Genomic DNA, 19,175 nt, shown 5'->3' on the forward strand with positions numbered 1-19,175 from the left:
ACAAATTAATGTTCATTTCAAGCATGCATTATATGTGCTGGCTTGTTTTAAAAATAATTGATTTGGGGCGCCTGGGTGGCTCAGTCGGTTAAGCATCTGACTTCGGCTCAGGTCATGATCTCACGGTTCGTGGGTTCGAGCCCCGCGTCGGGCTCTGTGCTGACAGCCAGCTCAGAGCCTGGAGCCTGTTTCAGATTCTGTATCCCCCTCTCTCTCTGACCCTCCCCTGCTCACGCTGTTTCTCTCCCTCTCTCAGAAATAATAAAACATTAAAAATTAAAAAAAAATAAAAATAAAAATAATTGATTTTACATATTGATGCTTTTAGTGCTGTTTTAATTTCTCTAAATATTTTGTCATTTCTTTCAATTGTTTTCCTGNTCTTTGTATTATTATTATTATTATTATTACTATTATTATAATTATTTTATCTAGTTCACTTTTGCAACTTTGTGCTTAGTACTTTGAATGGAAGTAGGTGAGATAACATAGCATGTGTGTATCTTGTATATTTTTTTGGGAAAGATACAGAGGAGAAATGGGCTAAGATTCAGGCGTTGCTTTTGGCATGTTATCTCAGACTACCTCCTCACCAAATATCCTTCCTCTGCAGTGAACACATCTCTGTTCTGTCTATATTGCCTTCTTTGAGGTGGGCAGGTCATTACAAGATTCGTTGTCTATATTTCCCCTCAAGTTTATGAGACTGGGAGACAGAGAAATAGTAGACGATGTGCTGGTACTCCATTCTCTCTTAGCCACTCACTCCCTGTTCTGGTGTGGAATTGTATCCCTGTAGAGACAATCTCTATTTCTCTCATCACCAATCCGCACTTATTAATCTAGGTCATTGTAAATTTGTGTTCTGAATTTGTAGGAGCTCCTTATTTACCTCTCTCATCAAGAACAGCATAGAAATAAATTGGCTTTCATATTCTCCCTCACATTGTTCCAAATTTCACTATATTGCACATATGTTCTATATATTTATGATAGTATACCTACTATAATAATCTAGTAATTCCTTATGTTTCATAAAATATGGATTTTTATTCTCTTTCTTATTCTTTTGCTATTTTTGTATTTTTTCAGCTTTATTGAGTTATAATTGACAAAATTTTATAATATTTAAAGTGTATGTGATTTATGTATGCTTTGTGAAAAGAATCCCCCTCATCAATTAATTAACATATCCATCAACTCTTACAGTATTATAAGCTGTATTTCATAGTTTTTCAGAAACAGAGTAAGCAGCATTTAATTTTAATTAACACATGAATTGTAAATCTACCAATGACTTTCTGTTAAGAGCAATGAAAAAAATTTTTTCAGTGTATTTTCAGCTTCAGATGACTGGAGTGTCTCATGTTATTATCTCTTTCCTTTGTAGGCAGGAAATGGGTACACTTGAGAGAGAAAATCAAGTTCAAGATAAGAAAAGTAAGTCATTGTTTCATGATAATTTTCATACAAGGGAAGTTGTAAATTTAAACACCTAAATTAGTTCTGATACTATGTTACACAGGATTCAAGGAACAGGATTCAAGGAAACACTGCTTAGAATCCTTACAGGGATGTCTTAGTCCTTCTTCTTCTTCTTCTTCTTCTTCTTCTTCTTCTTCTTCTTCTTCTTCTTCTTCTTCTTCTTCTTCTTCTTTGTCTAACAAAACTGATCTTATGATATTTTTTGAAAATCATTTATTTATATGATTTATTTATTTATAATTTTTAAGTTGTAATCGTGTTATATTTTACTTATCATTTTTCCTTAAATACATTATTGTCAAGTTGGTTTACATATAACACCCAGTACTCATCCCCACAAGTGCCCTCCTCTATGCCCATCACCCCCCTTCCCCTCTCTCTCACTTCCCCCAGCCTCAGTTTGTTCTCAGCATTCACGAGTCTCTCATGGTTTGCCTCCATCCCTCTCCCCAATTATTTTTCCTCTTCTTCTCCCACTTCGTCCTTTGTTAACTTCCTCCTAATCCACCTATATGTGCAAACATATGGTATCTATCCTTCTCTGCCTGACCTATTTCGCTCAGCATAACACCCTTTAGTTCCATCCATGTTGTTACAAATGGCCAGATTTCATTCTTTCTCATTGCCATGTAATATTCCATTGTATAAATATACCACATCTTCTTGATCCATTCATCAGTTGATGGACACTTAGGTTCTTTCCAACTTTTGGCTATTGTTGAGAGTGCTGCTATGAACATGGGGGTACACGTGCCCCTATGCATTAACACTCCTGTATCCCTTGGGTAAATTCCTAGCAGTGCTACTGCTGGATCATAGGGGAGTTCTATTGTTAATTTTTTGAGGAACATCCATACTGTTTTCCAGAGGGGCTGTACCAATTTACATTCCCACCAGAAGTGTAGGGTGGTACCTGTTTCTTCACATCCTTGCCAGCATCTAGAGTCTCCTGATTTGTTCATTTTAGCCACTCTGACCAGAGTGAGGTGGTATCTCAGTGTGGTTTTGATTTGTATTTCCCTGATGATGAGGGACACTCATCATTTCATGTGTCTGTTATCATCTGGATGTCCTCTTTAGAATTGTGTCTGTTCATATCTTCTGCCCATTTCTTCACTGGATTATAGTTTTCGGGTGTGGAGTTTGATGAGTTCCTTATATATTTTGGATACTAGCCTTTTATCTGATATATCATTTGCAACTATCTTTTCCCATTCCGTCGGTTGCCTATTAGTTTTATGGATTGTTTCCTTTGCTGTGCAGAAGCTTTTCATCTTGATGAGGTCCCAGTAGTTCATTTTTGCTCTTGAGTCCCTTGCCTTTCAGGATGTGTCAAGTAAGGAATGGCTGCGGTTGAAGTCAAGGAGTTTTTATCCTGCTTTCTCTTCTAGGATTTTGATAGTTTCCTGTCTCATGTTCAGGTCCTTTATCCATTTTGAGTTTATTTTTTGTGTATGGTGTGAGAAAAATGATCCAGTTTCATTCTTCTGCATGTTGCTGTCCAGTTCTCCCACCACCATCTCTTAAAAAGGTTCACTGTTTTCCATTGGATGCTCTTCCCCGCTTTTTCAGAGTAGTTGGACATACATTTGTGGGTCCAAAGTTCTTTATTCTATTCCTTTGGTCTATGCGTCTGTTTTTGTGCCAATACCATACTGTCTTGATGATTACAGCTTTGTAGTAGAGATTAAAGTCTAGGATGGAAATGCCTCCCATTTTGGTTTTCTTCTTCAATATGACTTTGGCTATTTGGGGTCTTTTGTGGTTCCATGCAAATCTTAGGATTGTTTGTTCTAGTTTTGAGAAGAATGCTGGTGCAATTTAGAATGGGATTGCATTGAATGTGTAGATTGCTTTAGGTAGTAATGACATTTTAACTATATTCTTTCAATCCATGAGCATGGAATATTTTTGCATTTCTTTGTGTCTTCTTCAATTTCCTTCATAAGTTTTCTATAGTTTTCATCATACAGCTCTCCTATATATTTGGTTAGGTTCATTCCTAGGTATTTTATGTTTTTTGGTGCAATTGTGAATGGGATCAGTTTCTTGATTTCTCTTTCTGTTGCTTCATTGTTGGTGTATAAAAATGCCATCGATTTCTGTACGTTGATTTTGTATCCTGCTACATTACTGAATTCACGGGTCAGTTCTAGGAGGCTTCTGGTGGAGTCTGTCGGGTTTTCGATGTAGAGTATCATGTTGTCTGAGAAAAGTGACAGTTTGACTTCTTCTTTACCAATTCTGATACTTTTATTTCCTTTTGTTGTCTGATGGCTGATGCTAGGACTTCCAGCAGTATGTTAAACAACAGTGGTGAGAGTGGACATCCTTGACGTGTTCCTGATCTCAGGGGGAAAGCTCTCAGTTTTTCCCCATTGAGGCTGATGTTAGCTGAGGGCTTCTCATTGATGGCTTTTATGATGTTTAGGTAAGTTCCTTCTATTCCGACTTTCTCGAGGGTCTTTACTAAGAAGGGATGCAGTATCTTGTTGAATGCTATTTCTGCATCTATCGACAGGATCATATGGTTTTTATCTTTTCTTTTGTTAATGTGATGTATCACATTGATTGGTTGAATATTGAACCAGCCCTGTAACGTAGGAATGAATCCCATTTGATCTTGGTGGATAATTATTTTTATGTGCTGTTGAATTTGATTTGCAAGTATCTTGTTGAGGATTTTTGAATCCGTATTCATCAAGGATATTGACCTATAGTTCTCTTTTTTTTTGCTGGGTCTCTGTTTGGCTTGGGAATCAAAGTGATGCTGGCTTCATAAAATAAGTCCAGAAGCTTTCCTTCGATTTCTATTTTTTTGGAATAGCTTGAGAAGAGTGGGTATTAATTCAGTGTTCAATATCTGGTAGAATTTTCCAGGGAAGCCATCTGGTCCAGGGCTCTTATTTGTTGGAGATTTTTGATAACTGATTCAATTTCTTCACTATATAAGGGTCTGTTCAGATTTTCTAGCTCTTCCCGTGTGAATTTTAGTGTTTAGGAATTTGTCCAGTTCTTCTAAGTTGTCTAGTTTGTTGGCATACAATGTTTCATGGTATTCCCTGATAATTGCCTGTATTTCTGAGGGGTTGGTTGAAATGAGTCCATTTTCATTCATGATTTTGTCTATTTGAGTGTTCTGTCTTTTCATTATGAGAAGCCTGGCTAGGGGTTTGTCAATTTTGTCTATTTTTTCAAAAACCAACTTTGATTTCGTTGATCTGTTCAACTGTTTTTCTGGTTTCTATGTTGTTTATTTCTGCCCTGGTTTGTATTATTTCTCTTCTCCTACTGGGTTTGGGTGCTCCTGTTGCTCTCCCTCTAGTTCCTTTAGGTGCACTGCTAGATTTTGTACGTGAACTATTTCTAGTTTTTTGAAATAGGCCTGGAGTGCAATGTACTTTCCTCTTAGGACTGCCTTTGCTGCATCCCATAGAATTTGGATTGTTTTATTCTCATTTTCATCAGTTTCCGTATATTTTTTAATTTCTTCGCTAATTGTCTGATTGGCCCATTCATTCTTTAGTATGGCCTTCTCTTACCTACATGTTTTTGGAGGTTTTCCAGGCTTCTTCCTGTGTGATTTCAAGTTTCATAGCATTGTGATCTGAAAGTGTGGATGGTATGATCACAATTCTTTTATTTTTATTGAGGGCTACTTTATGTCCCAGTATGTGATCTATCTTGGACAATGTGCCATGTGCACTTGAGAAGGAAGTAAATTCCATGGCCTCGGGGTGTAGAGTTCTAAAGATATCTGTAAAATCCATCTGGTCCAATGTGTCATTCAAGTCCATTGTTTCTTTAGTGATTTTCTGTCTCTAAAAATGTATCCATTTTATCAATCTGTTGATCTCTCCATTGCTGTAAGTGGAATATTAAAATCCCCGCTATTAGCACATTCTTGTCCATAAGATTGTTTCTGTTTGTGATTAATTGTTTTATATATTTAGGTGCCTCCATATTCGGTGTGTAGATATTTAAAATTGTTAGCTCTTCCTGATGGATAGGCCCTGTAATTATTATAGAATGCCCTTCTTCATGCCTTGTTATTGTCTTTAATTTAAAGTCCAGTTTGTGTGATATAAGTATAGCTACTCCAGGTTTCTTTTGACTTCTGGTTACATGATAGATATTTCTCCATCCCCTTACTTTCAATCTGAAGGTGTCCTTCAATCTAAAATGAGTTTTTTGTAGACAGCAAATAGATGGATTTTTTTTTATCCATTCTGCTACCCTATGTCTTTTGATTTGAGCATGCAGCCCATTTACATTCAGTGTTATTATTGAAATATATGGGTTTAGAGTCATTGTGTCCTTTGTGGGATTCATGCTTGTGGTGGTGCGTATCTTGCATTCCTTGCAACATTTCCCTCAGAGAGTCCCCCTCAGGATTTCTTGTAGGGCTGGTTTACTGGTGACAAATTCTTTCAATTTTTGTTTATTTGGAAAGACTTTTATCTCTCCTTCTATTTGAATGACAGGCTNCCTTCAGCACCTTTCCCTCTCTCTTCCTCCTCGGGATTTCCTATGATATGGCTATTGCTCCGTTTGATTATTGCGCTGAGCTCTCGAACTCTCCTTTTGTGTTCCTGGATCAGTTTATCCCCCTATTTCTCAGCTTCCTCTTTTTCTATAATTGCGTCTTCCAGTTCACCTAGTCTCCTTTTTGCCTTTTCACTCCGTGCACTGGATGCCTCCATTTTATTATGTATCTCATTTATAGCNTACATCTGAGGGGAGTTTTCTGTGTCTCTTGGATTTCAACGTCTACTTCTCTCCCCAGGTTGGGGAAGTTCTTTGCTATAATTTGTTCCAAGACTTTTTCAGTACCTTTCCCTCTTTCTTCCTCTTCTGGAATTCCTATGATAAGGATATTGTTCCATTTGATTGTATCCCTGAGCTCTCAACTCTCCTTTTGTATTCCTGGATTAGTTTATCTCTCTTTTTCTCAGCTTCCTCTTTTTCTATGTAGAATTGTTTCTTCTAAATCTATTCTACTTCTGCCTCTTCATTCTGGGCATTTGACGCCTCCATTTTATTTTGTATCTCATTTATATCATTTTTAATTCATCACAACTATTTTTAAGCTCCATAGTCTTTGTAGCAATAGTTTCTCTGATGTCTTCCATTCTTTTTTTCAAGCACAGCGATTAATTTTATTACTATTGTTCTAAATTCTTGTTCAGTTATGTTGTGTATATCTGTTTTGAGCAGTTCTTTAGCTCTCATTTCTTCCTGGAGTTTCGTTGGAGGAGAGTTCTTACGTTTCATCATTTGGGTTAGCTTTCTATCTCTTGCTAATTTTAAAAGCTTGTTATGCACTCTGCCTCTTTAGGTGTTGCTGTATTAAAGAGGGCCCTTTGGCCTGTCCGTTCAGGAAGTGTTCTTTGAATGGTGTCTTTTGGTTTCTCTTGTTGAGACTTTGGTTATTTTGTTTTCCTTCTCGTAGTGGTACTTGGGACTCCCCACCATGTGTACTTTGGTTTGTTTCTTAAGGTAGCCCTGAAAAAGAAAAAAGACAGACAACCACACAGGTAACAAAGGTATGCAAACACACAGAGAAATCTAATAAACACAGAAACTGAAAGGGAAAAAGAAAGAAAGAAAGGAGGGAACAAAAAACAAAGCAATACAAAAAAGAAAAACAAAGAGGAAGGGGGATGAAAATAATAAAAATAAAAAGTAATATTAATAATAAATTGTANCCTGTAATTATTATAGAATGCCCTTCTTCATGCCTTGTTATTGTCTTTAATTTAAAGTCCAGTTTGTGTGATATAAGTATAGCTACTCCAGGTTTCTTTTGACTTCTGGTTACATGATAGATATTTCTCCATCCCCTTACTTTCAATCTGAAGGTGTCCTTCAATCTAAAATGAGTTTTTTGTAGACAGCAAATAGATGGATTTTTTTTTATCCATTCTGCTACCCTATGTCTTTTGATTTGAGCATGCAGCCCATTTACATTCAGTGTTATTATTGAAATATATGGGTTTAGAGTCATTGTGTCCTTTGTGGGATTCATGCTTGTGGTGGTGCGTATCTTGCATTCCTTGCAACATTTCCCTCAGAGAGTCCCCCTCAGGATTTCTTGTAGGGCTGGTTTACTGGTGACAAATTCTTTCAATTTTTGTTTATTTGGAAAGACTTTTATCTCTCCTTCTATTTGAATGACAGGCTTGCTGGATAGAGGATTTTTGGCTTCATATTTTTTCTGTTCATCACATTGAAGATTTCCTGCCATTCCTTTGTGGCCTGCCATATTTCAGTAGATAGGTTTGTCACCACTCTGATAGGTTTCCCTTTGTATGTTAGGGCCCTTTTCTCCCTAGATGCTTTCAATATTCTCCCTTTCTCCTTATATTTTGCCAATTTCACTTGATATGTCATGCAGAAGGTCGATTCAAGTTACATCTGAGGGGAGTTTTCTGTGTCTCTTGGATTTCAACGTCTACTTCTCTCCCCAGGTTGGGGAAGTTCTTTGCTATAATTTGTTCCAAGACTTTTTCAGTACCTTTCCCTCTTTCTTCCTCTTCTGGAATTCCTATGATAAGGATATTGTTCCATTTGATTGTATCCCTGAGCTCTCAACTCTCCTTTTGTATTCCTGGATTAGTTTATCTCTCTTTTTCTCAGCTTCCTCTTTTTCTATGTAGAATTGTTTCTTCTAAATCTATTCTACTTCTGCCTCTTCATTCTGGGCATTTGACGCCTCCATTTTATTTTGTATCTCATTTATATCATTTTTAATTCATCACAACTATTTTTAAGCTCCATAGTCTTTGTAGCAATAGTTTCTCTGATGTCTTCCATTCTTTTTTTCAAGCACAGCGATTAATTTTATTACTATTGTTCTAAATTCTTGTTCAGTTATGTTGTGTATATCTGTTTTGAGCAGTTCTTTAGCTCTCATTTCTTCCTGGAGTTTCGTTGGAGGAGAGTTCTTACGTTTCATCATTTGGGTTAGCTTTCTATCTCTTGCTAATTTTAAAAGCTTGTTATGCACTCTGCCTCTTTAGGTGTTGCTGTATTAAAGAGGGCCCTTTGGCCTGTCCGTTCAGGAAGTGTTCTTTGAATGGTGTCTTTTGGTTTCTCTTGTTGAGACTTTGGTTATTTTGTTTTCCTTCTCGTAGTGGTACTTGGGACTCCCCACCATGTGTACTTTGGTTTGTTTCTTAAGGTAGCCCTGAAAAAGAAAAAAGACAGACAACCACACAGGTAACAAAGGTATGCAAACACACAGAGAAATCTAATAAACACAGAAACTGAAAGGGAAAAAGAAAGAAAGAAAGGAGGGAACAAAAAACAAAGCAATACAAAAAAGAAAAACAAAGAGGAAGGGGGATGAAAATAATAAAAATAAAAAGTAATATTAATAATAAATTGTAAAAGGAAGAAAAGAAAAGAAAAAAGAGAAAACCGGAAAGACAAAGGACAGTCTAAAGGCATAAAACCAGAATTCCCAGCTACAAATAGCCATGTGTATGCAGTGTTGATGGAAGAGCATATACAAAGAAAAAAATGACAGGTCGGGGAGGAAGCAAAATTGGTAATGAAATGATGAGGCAGAGAGACTACGAGGCTTGATTCAGAGGGAGAAATAGTAGAATATGTTTAGATGCAATGCAAAAGGGACGAAGATGTACTCAGAGAAACTATATAGTCTGATTACTCCAGAGAGAGAAAAAGGTAGTGGTGGAGGTGTAGAGTGTACATCTAGAGAATGGATTAAATGTGACTGTTTAAGCCAACCAGTGACCAGAGTGCCCCGACCAGCAGAGCGGAGAGTTACAAATGAGAAAAGGGAGATTATATCTGAATAGAAAGAATTATCTAAGATTAATCATGGCAGTGCATCCATGTTGGTCTTGCCCTAAGCTCAGGTAAAAAAAAAAAACAAAAAAACAAAAAAAAACAATTCTCTGGTGATGATGCTCGTGGTTTGGTGTAGGCATGTCTTGCCTCCACAGTTTCCTTCTGGCTGCTCCCTGAGGCCCGCCTTGGTGGTTGTGGGGAGAAAAATGGCGTCGCCCCAGTCCCTTCTCAACCAAGCATTGCAAATCACTCTTTTGGGTCCAACCTCCCTGTGCTGAGGAAGTAGCCAAGGTGGGCTGAGTTCTATGCCCCACGCTCTGCTTTGTTTCCAGGTCCCAGTCAGTGCGCTTTGTTTATACCGCCCGAAACACAGTCCCGCAGTTTGCTGCCTCCCTGCTGCCAGGGGTTGAGTGGGGGTGGGGTGGGGGGGAGTGTTGCAGCCTCAGATCTGCTGAGGTCAAGTGGTTGGTACAACCTGAGATCCAAGGCCTCTGCGCTGGTGGGGGCCCGTCTGGGGAACTCAGCCTCGACCCTCTGCCTCCGTGTTCCTGGGGATCAATCCCAGGAAACACAGCGACAAGCCCGCAGCATCCAAGCAGCTGCCAGGGATGGTACTGGGAGCCCAGCAGAGCAGTTTTTCCTGGCATCCTCTGGGACCGGGAGCACCTAGTTCAAAGTCAGCACCCCGGTCAGAACTAAAAAACTCTCTTTCCAAGCCAAGGTTTTTCTCTTCTCCAGGGACGGTTCTATGAGCAGTCTCTACTTCTCTTTCCTTTCCCCTTGACTTGGGGCAGCTCACTATGGCTTGACTGTGGCAGTTCACCACGGCTCACCATGGCTCACCGCAGCTGTACTCAAACCGGGTTCCCTCCTCTCCCTCCGTATCTCTGGGTCCTGTCCCGCTTTTATCTTCCCCAGTTTGCACTCCCGCACTTATAAGGTTTCCTTCCCAGTGTACTCTGTCTCTTTCTCTTCCCAAACTCCTGTGGCTCAGTGTCCTATGACTTCAGGCCTTCTCTGAGAGATGGGTGCAAGTGAAATGCACGGAGCTCCCTACTTCTCCGCCATCTTGCCGGCACTCTCCTATATGATTTATTTTTTATGATTTTTTTCTTGTGAATTGTAAATTTTGTTATTTATTTATAATTTTAGTATAGTTAACATACAGTGTTATATTAGCTTCAGGTGTACAATATAGTGATTCAACAATTCTATACATTACCCAGTGCTCATCACAAGTACACTTCTTAATAACCATCACCTACTTCACTCATCCCCTCACCCACCACCCCTTTGGCAACCATCAGTTTGTTCTCTATAGTTAACAGTTTTTCTTGGTTTGCCCTTCTCTCTCTCCTTTTTAGTTCCTGTGCTCATTTGTTAAACTCCACATATGAGTTAAGTCATATGATATTTGTCTTTCTCTGACTGACTTATTTTCTTAGCATAATACTCTCTAGTTTCTTTCATATCATTGCAAATGACAAGATTTCATTCTTTTTATTTTACTGGTGAATAATATTCCATTATATATATATATGTATATGTAGACACTTGGGTTGCTTCCTTAATTTAGCTATAGTAAATACTGCTGCTATTAACATAGGAATGCATATATCCCTTTGAATTTCTGTTTTTGTATTTTTGGGTAAATGCCTAGTAGTGTGATTACTGGGTCATAAGGTAGTTCTATTTTTAACTTTTTGATGATCCTCCATACTATATTCCAGTGTGGCTACACCAGTTTCCATTCCCACTAATAGTGCAAAAGGATTGCTCTTTCCTCACATCCTCATCAACACTTGTTTCCTATTGTTAATGTTAACCAATCTGACTGGTATGAAGTGGTGTCTCATTGTAGTTTTGATTTGTATTTTCCTGATGATGAGTGATGTTGAGCATCTTTTCATGTGTCTGTTGGTTTTCTGTATGTCTTTTCTGCATTAATGTCTATTCAGGTCCCCTGTCCATTTTTGTAATTGTTTTGTAATTGTTTTTGGTGTTGATTTGTGTGGGTTATTTACACATTTTGGATATTAAATCTTTATTTAATATATTTAATCCATTGAGTAGATTTCCTTTTTGTTCTACTGACGGCTACTTTTGGAAAACCTTTTTATTTTGGTATAGTTACTCCCAACACTTTGTTTCTGCATAGTACTGGAAGTCCTAGCCAAGTATTAAATAAGGGAAAGAAATAAAAGACATCCAAATAGGCTAGGAATAAGTAAAACTTTCATTGCAGATAACATAACACTATATATAGAAAACCCTAAAGACTCCACCAAAAACTAGTAGAACTGATAAATGAATTCAATCAATCTGCAAAGCACAAAATTAATATACAGAAATCTGTTGCATTTCTATGCACTAATAATGAAATAGAAGAAAGAAAAATTAAAGAAAAGAACAATACCATTTACAATTGCACTGAAGAGAATAAAATGCCTTAGAATAAACTGAACCAAGGACGTGAAAGACTTGGACTCTTAAAACTATAAACTTTGAAGAAATAAATTGAAGATAACACAAATAAATGGAAAGGATATTCCATGTTTATGGATTGCAAGAACCAATACTGTTAAAATGTACATACTACCCAAAACAACCTACAGATTTAAGACAATTCTCATCAAAATGTCAAAGTTTTCACAAAACTAGAACAAATAATAAAATTTGTATGGAACACAAAAGACCCCGAAGAGCCAAAGGAATTTTGAAAAAGAACAAAACTGAAAATATCACAATGTCAAATTCCAAGTTTTAGTACAAAGCTGTAGTAATTGAAACAGTATGGTACTGGCATAAAAATAAACACATAGATCAATGGAACAGAATAAAGACCCAAGTAATAATCCCAGGCTTATATAGTCAATTAATCTATGACAAAGCAGTCAAGGATACGTAATTTGAAAAAGTTCTTAAACAAATGATGTTGGGAAAACTGGACAGCAACATATGAAAAAATGAAATTGGACCACTTTTTTACACCACACACACACACACACACACACAACCCTCAAAATGAATGTTAGACCTGAAACCATAAAACACAGAAACAAGAAAACACAGCCAATCATTCCGTTGACATAGGTCATATAAACATTTTTTAAAAAGATATGTTTAGAAGGCTTCCCTGGGGAATTCTACCATACATTTAAAACAGAATTAATCCCAATTCTTCTCAAGATATTCCAAAAAATAGAAATCGAAGGAAAACTCCCGGACTCATTTTATGAAGCCAGCATCACTCTGATTCCCAAGCCAGACAGAGATCCAGCAAAAAAGAGAACTACAGGCCAATATCCTTGATGAATACGGAAGCAAAAATCCTCAACAAGATCCTTGCANTTTTATATTTTATAAATTTATATGGGAAGCAAAGAACCAAAATCTTGCTGATTTCAATTTCTGTTTAGGTGTTTTAAATAAGGCCATTTTGAATATTAGCTTGTGTTTATGTGTTTCTTTTTTCTTTTCCTTTACTTTTTTGTTTTGGTCCAGCTTTCACTGTTTGGACATTGTATCCAGGTATAGTAATCATGTAACTGCTCAGAATGAACAATTATGAACAATATGTTTGTGGGACAAGCAATCACTTCCTATAGTTATTGCTTCAACTGCTTTCTCATTTTATAACCAATGTATTAAAAAATTGTGTAGCCTCATCATTTGAAACATTTCATTTCTCAGTCACCTCTCAGCTTATGATGATTTGCTTCTTGATACCACTGTTTCATTGCACACATTTCATGGGCTATGAAATAAGTGTATTTCACCAAATCTCACCACAGCCATAAATAGAATAACATATTTTCAAAGCATCATAGTGCATTGCACATTGTCATGAGACAATTATATTGATTGTATGTCTATCTATATGATTGTAGTGAAGTGTGATATAAAATATATTTCTAAGTGTTGGTTTGTTTTTAAAAAGCTGAATGCTTCTGCCGAAATGTAACCTCTAAAGGAAAATTGTCAATCTTAGTTCCAATTACCTTATCTCTAGCACTCACAAACATTGCTCAATATCTCCCTCTTAACATTGTTCCTTCCTCCATTTTTATGACCTGTGCACTCTCTTAGGTCACAGTAGCCTTTCTGCTACCGTTTCTTGGGGACACCTAAAATACTGGTGTCCTTCAGTGAAACAGCCTTGGATTTTTTCTACTTTCATGAAGAATTTGTTTCTGATTACTTTTCTTTCTTCTTCTAGTCTTTGGTAGAATTTTCTGGTGAAGCTATCTGGGGGAAATGACATTTATTAAAATATTTCTTTGTGTACAGATAAAAATGCTTCTGTGTTAACAGACTATTCCTATTTTCTGTTTCATCTTGTCAGCTTTAAAACTTCCATTTCTCATTACATTTTTCCTTTTCAATTAAAATTTTAAAGTTTTAAATCTTACAATTGTTATATCTGTATGTATTTAATGTCTACAGGATCTATGGTGGTGCTTCTTGCTCATTTCTCATGTTTCTGTGTGTGGATGCATGTGTGTGAGTCTGTGTCCTTTCCATCTGTTTTTTAATTAATCAGTATTGCTAATGTTCCTTAATTTCATTAACAGTTTTATGAAATCAAATTTTGTATCAGTCCTCTACCATAGGAGAGTCTCTTTCTGGGTCCAATTCCAAGTGGTATATGGCTTACTCAAAATCAAAGAGGTTCACAAAATACTGTGCTGTTTTTACAGGAAAAGGAGATGCAAAATGATTTAGATGGGTTTACCCTGAAATAATTTAAAAAATTCACCGAGATGCTGGCCCTTCCATTTTCCTTAGACATGCATTTAAAGGAGCCTAGGGTACCTGCCCCGTCCTGGTCACTTACAGTTAGCTTTATGTTCTCCATGTAGTAGGTCATTACTATGTCCTGCGGATATATGAAATGAAATGCTCAATATTGCTGCAAAGCAGATTGTCACAGAAAGATAGAAATTGATAGAGCCCTGAAATACACTAATGTAACTGTGTTGATGTCCCTCCATGTGAAATAAAATGCATGTTAGATGTCTGTCATTGTATTACTTTACTCAAGTAAACAGACCTCATTTGTAATAGTAAATGTTATTGACCTTGCCAGATAATTGAATTTGTGAAATGTCCTAAAAGGGAAATTAAATGGGAAAGTTGGGGATTTAGGAGTGCACTTGTTGTGATGAGCACCTCTTGTATGGAATTGTTGATTTACTGTATTGTACACCTGAAACTAATATTATGCTGTATGTTAACTAACTGGAATTTAAATAAAAACTTTAAAAAATCACCACTTCTGTGTCTTTTCCTGATTTCCTTGGGGAAGATACATTGCTGTTGGTTACTCTGTTTACATTCCATTTGGAGTGTGTCACCAGGGAGGAACAGGAGAATCCCTGTGATGATGATGCCCATTGTTTTTTAAATATATATATATTATTAATATATATTAAATAATAATTTAATATAAATATATATTTAATGTTTTTATTTCTGAGAGAGAGACAGTATGAGCAGGGGAGGGTCAGAGAGAGAGGGAGACACAGAATCTGAAACAGGCTCCAGGCTCTGAGCTGTCACCACATAGCCCGACGGGAGGCTTGAACCCACAGACCGTGAGATCATGACCTGAGCTGAAGTCGGACTCTTAACTGACTGAGCCACCCAGGTGCCCCATTGTGTCACATATTTCAATACCATTGTGATCCTCTCTGCTTCCAAACCAAACCAGGTGATACAACTAAAACCAGGTTCTCATATTTTTCGGAATTTATTACCTTCAATCATTCATGGAACCAACTGTTGCGATTCAGTCATAAATATTGGGCTGAACTGCAGAAAAAACATTGCATTCCACTAATGTCTTACAAATCATAATAGGGCTACTAGACTTACTCAAAAAGAAACAAACAACAAGTTAATTTTGTATTTCAGAAAGCAATATAATACTCACCAATGTATTATCTCATGGACTTGGGAAAGGGAGGGTTTTCTTTGTTATTTTATGAAATGTTGGGGGATGGATGAGCAGGTTACATTAATATATTTACTTTAAGGGAAAAATGGAAGGCTCAGCCAGTTAAACGTCTGAATTTGGTACAGGTCATGATCTTATAGCTCCTGAGTTAGAACCCCGTGCTGGGCTCTGTGCTGACAGCTTAGAGGCTGGAGCCTGCTTTGGATTCTGTGTCTCCCTCTCTCTGCCCCTCCCCAACTCATGCTCTGTTTCTCTCTCTCAAAAATAAAGATTAAATATATATACATATATACATATATATATTTACTTTAATATTCAAATACTCCCAAATCGAGATATTTTCCTGTTTTCTTCAATAATAAGGAATATATGTATGTAGGCAGAATTAAGACCTCCAAAGATATCCAATTTAAAAATGAATTATTTTTTCTTTATATGAAAAAAGAGATTTTGGGGATACAATTAAGAATCTTAAAATGGGGAGAGTATCCTGGATTTTTTAAGGGTTTTATTTTAATCCAAGTTACTTAACATTCAATGTGTTATTAATTTCATGTGTAAAATTTAGTGATTTATCACTTATGTATAACACCTAGTTCTCGTCACAAGTGCCCTCTTTAATATCCATCACCCATAGAACCCATCCTCCTATCTACCTCCTCTCCAGCAACCCTCAATTTTTTCTCTACAGCTAAGAGTCTGTTTATTGGTTTGAATCTTTTTTTCCAAAACCTCTACACTCATCAGCTTGTTTTTTAAATTCCACATATGAGTAAAATCATATATAACCACATCTTCTTTATGCATTTATCAGTTTATGGACACAGACTGCGTCCGTGCTTTGGGTATTGTAGGAAGTATCGCTATAAATATTGGGGTGCAAGTGTTAGTTGAAGTGGTATTTCTGCATTCTTTGGGTAAATACCCAGTACTGAGATTGCTGGATCATAGGGTAGTTCTATTTTTAACTTTCTGAGGAAGCACCATACAGTTTTCCAGAGTGGTCGCACCAGATTACATTCCCACCAATATTTCAAGAGGGTTTTCATTTCTCCACATCTTCACCAACACCTGTTGTTTCTTGTTAATTTTAGCTATTCTAACAATTGTGAGGTGATATCTAATTGGAGTTTTGATTTGCATTTCCCTAATGATAAGTCATGATGAGCATCTTTTCATGTGTCTGTTGGCCATCTGGATGTCTTCTTTGGAAAAATGTCTGTTCATGTCTTCTGCTCATTTTTAATTGGATTATTTGGTTTTGGGGAGTGTTGAGTTTTATAAGTTCCTTATATATTTTGGATCCTAATTCTTTAATAAATATTTCATTTGCAAATATTTTTTCCTATTCCCTAGGATTTTTATGGCTTCAGGTCTCACATTTAGATATTTCATTCATTTTCAATTTATTTTTGTGTATGGTATAAGAAAGTGGTCGAGTTACATTTTTTTCATGCTGCTGTCCAGTTTTCCAACACCATTTGTTAAAGAGACTATATTTTTCTCATTGGATATTCTTTCCTGATCTTTTTGAAAATAACTGACCCCATAATTGTGGACTTATTTCTGAGTTTCCTATTTTGTTCCATTGATCTATGTGTCTATTTCTGTGTCAATACTATATTGTTTGGATTGCTAGAGTTCTGTGATATAACTTGAAGTCCAGAATTGTGATGCCTCCAGCTTTGCTTTTCTTTTTCAAAATTGTTGTGAATATTCAGATTTTTTTATGGTTTCATACAAATTTTAAAATCATGCATTCTAGTTCTGTGAAAAACGTTGTTGGCATTTTGATAGGGATTACCATGGTAGATTGCTTTGAATAGTATAGACATTTTAACAATATTTGTTCTTTCTATCCATGTGCATGGAATGTCTTTCCATTTCTTCGTGTTCTCTTAAATTTCCTTCATTAGGGTTTTATACTTTTCATAGTACAGGTGTTTTTACCTCTTTTGTTAGATCTATTCCTAGGTATCTTATTTTCAGTACAATTCTAAATGTGATTGATTTCTTAATTGCTTTTTCTGCTGCATCATTATTGATTATAGAAATACAACAGATTTCTGTACGTTGATTTTGTATCCTGTGACGTTATTGAATTTGTTCATCAGTTCTAGAAGTTTTTTTAGATGAATCTTTCAAGGTTTCTATATAGGGTATCATGTCATCTGCAAATAGTGAAATTATCATACGGCTGTTTTCCTTTCTCTTACTCTTTTAAAATGTTTTGTTGAAATTGTTTGATACTATTTTGTTGAAGATTTTTGCATCTGTGTTCATCAGAGATATTGACCTGTAGTTTTCTTTTTTTTTAATGGAGTCTATATCTGGTTTTGTAATCAGTGTAATGCTAGGTTCATAGAAATTTGGAAGTTTTCCTTCCTTTTCTATTTTAGTTTAAGAATAGATATTAACTCTTTTTAAATGTTTGGTAGAATTTGCCCGTGAAATCATCTGGCCCTGGACTTTTGTTTGTTGGGAGTTCTTTGATTACTGATCCAACTTCTTTGCTGGTAATTCATCTTTTCAGATTTACTCTTTCTTTCTGTTACACTTTTGGTAATTTTATATTTCTAGGAATTTTTCCATTTCTACTAGGTTGTCCAATTTATTGGCTTATAGTTTTTCATAATATTCTCTTATAATTGTTATTATGTGATTTTTCTTATCTTTGCCCTCTCAATTGTGATCTTATTTGAGTCCTTTATCTTTTCTTCTGAGAAGTCTGACTAAAAGTTTATCAATTTTACTAATTTTTTCTAAGAACAACTTTGTTTCATTGATCTGTCTTGCTTTTTTGTTGTTGTTGTTTCTATATCATTTATTTCTGCTCTAATCTTTATTATTTCCTTCTTCGTATGGCTTTAGATTTCATTTGTTGTTCTTTTTCTAGCTCCTTTAGGTGTAAGATTAGGTTGTTTATTTAAAAGTTTTCTTACTTCTTGAGGTGGACTTGCGTTGCTAGATACTTCTTTCTTATGATAACTTTTGCTGCATCCCAAATATTTCAACTGTTGTGTTTTCATATTCACCTGTTTCCATGTAGTATATTTTAATTTTTTCTTTGATTTCTTGATTAGTCCATTCATTGTTTAGTAGCATGTTATTTAACCTCCATATATGTGTGTTCTTTTCAGATTTTTCTTGTGGTTGACTTCTACTTTCATAGTGCTGTGGTCAGAAAAGTTGAATGGTATGATTTCAATCTTTTCCAATTTGTTGAGGTTTGTTCTTTGGTCTAATGCGCGATCTATTCTGGAGAATGTCTCAAATACACCAGAAAAGAATGTGTATTCTGTTGTTTTAGGATGGAATGTTCTGAATATAACTGTCAAATCTATCCATTCCAATATGTCATTTAAAACCATTGTTTCTTTGTTGATTTTCTGTTTAGACGATCTGATCACTGCTGCAATGGGGTGTGAAAGTCCCCTGTTGCTATTGCATTATCATCAATTTATTGCTTTATGTTTATTAACTGTTTTATGGATTTGGGAACCCCTATGCTGGGTGCGTATTTACAATTGTTCTTCATGCTGGATTGTTCACGGTTTTATTATACAGTGTCTTTTTTTTTCCCACTTATTAAAGTCTATTTTAAAGACTATTTTGTGAAATATAAGTATTGCTACTCTAACTTTCTTTTGACATCCATTTGCATGATAGATATTTCTCCATCCCCTCCCTTTCAATCTGCAGGTGTCTTTAGGTCTAAAATGAGTCTCTCTTTAAATTTTTAAAAATGTTTTCATTTATTTTTGAGGAAGACAGAGCATGAGTGGGGGAGATGCAGGGAGAGAGGGAGACACAGAATCCAAAGCAAGTGCCAGACTCTGAGCTGTCAGCACAGAGCCCGATGTGGGGCTTGAAATCACAGACCATGAGATCATGACCTGAGCTGAAGTCGGAT

The 19,175-nt window shown here is 36.1% G+C and overlaps 1 protein-coding gene across 1 annotated transcript in view; it reads left to right on the top strand.

The window, feature by feature from the left end:
- The window catches only part of GCSAML (germinal center associated signaling and motility like), a 39,296-nt gene that overhangs the window by 11,502 nt on the left and 8,619 nt on the right, over positions 1-19,175 (top strand). The window contains exon 3 of the mRNA XM_077776141.1: positions 1,391-1,440. Within this exon, the coding sequence (XP_077632267.1) occupies positions 1,391-1,440 (50 nt within the window). The remainder of the gene's footprint in view (positions 1-1,390; positions 1,441-19,175) is intronic.

Source organism: Crocuta crocuta, unplaced genomic scaffold (assembly GCF_008692635.1).
Source record: "Crocuta crocuta isolate KB4526 unplaced genomic scaffold, BGI_CrCroc_1.0 scaffold441, whole genome shotgun sequence".
NCBI lineage: Eukaryota > Metazoa > Chordata > Mammalia > Carnivora > Hyaenidae > Crocuta > Crocuta crocuta.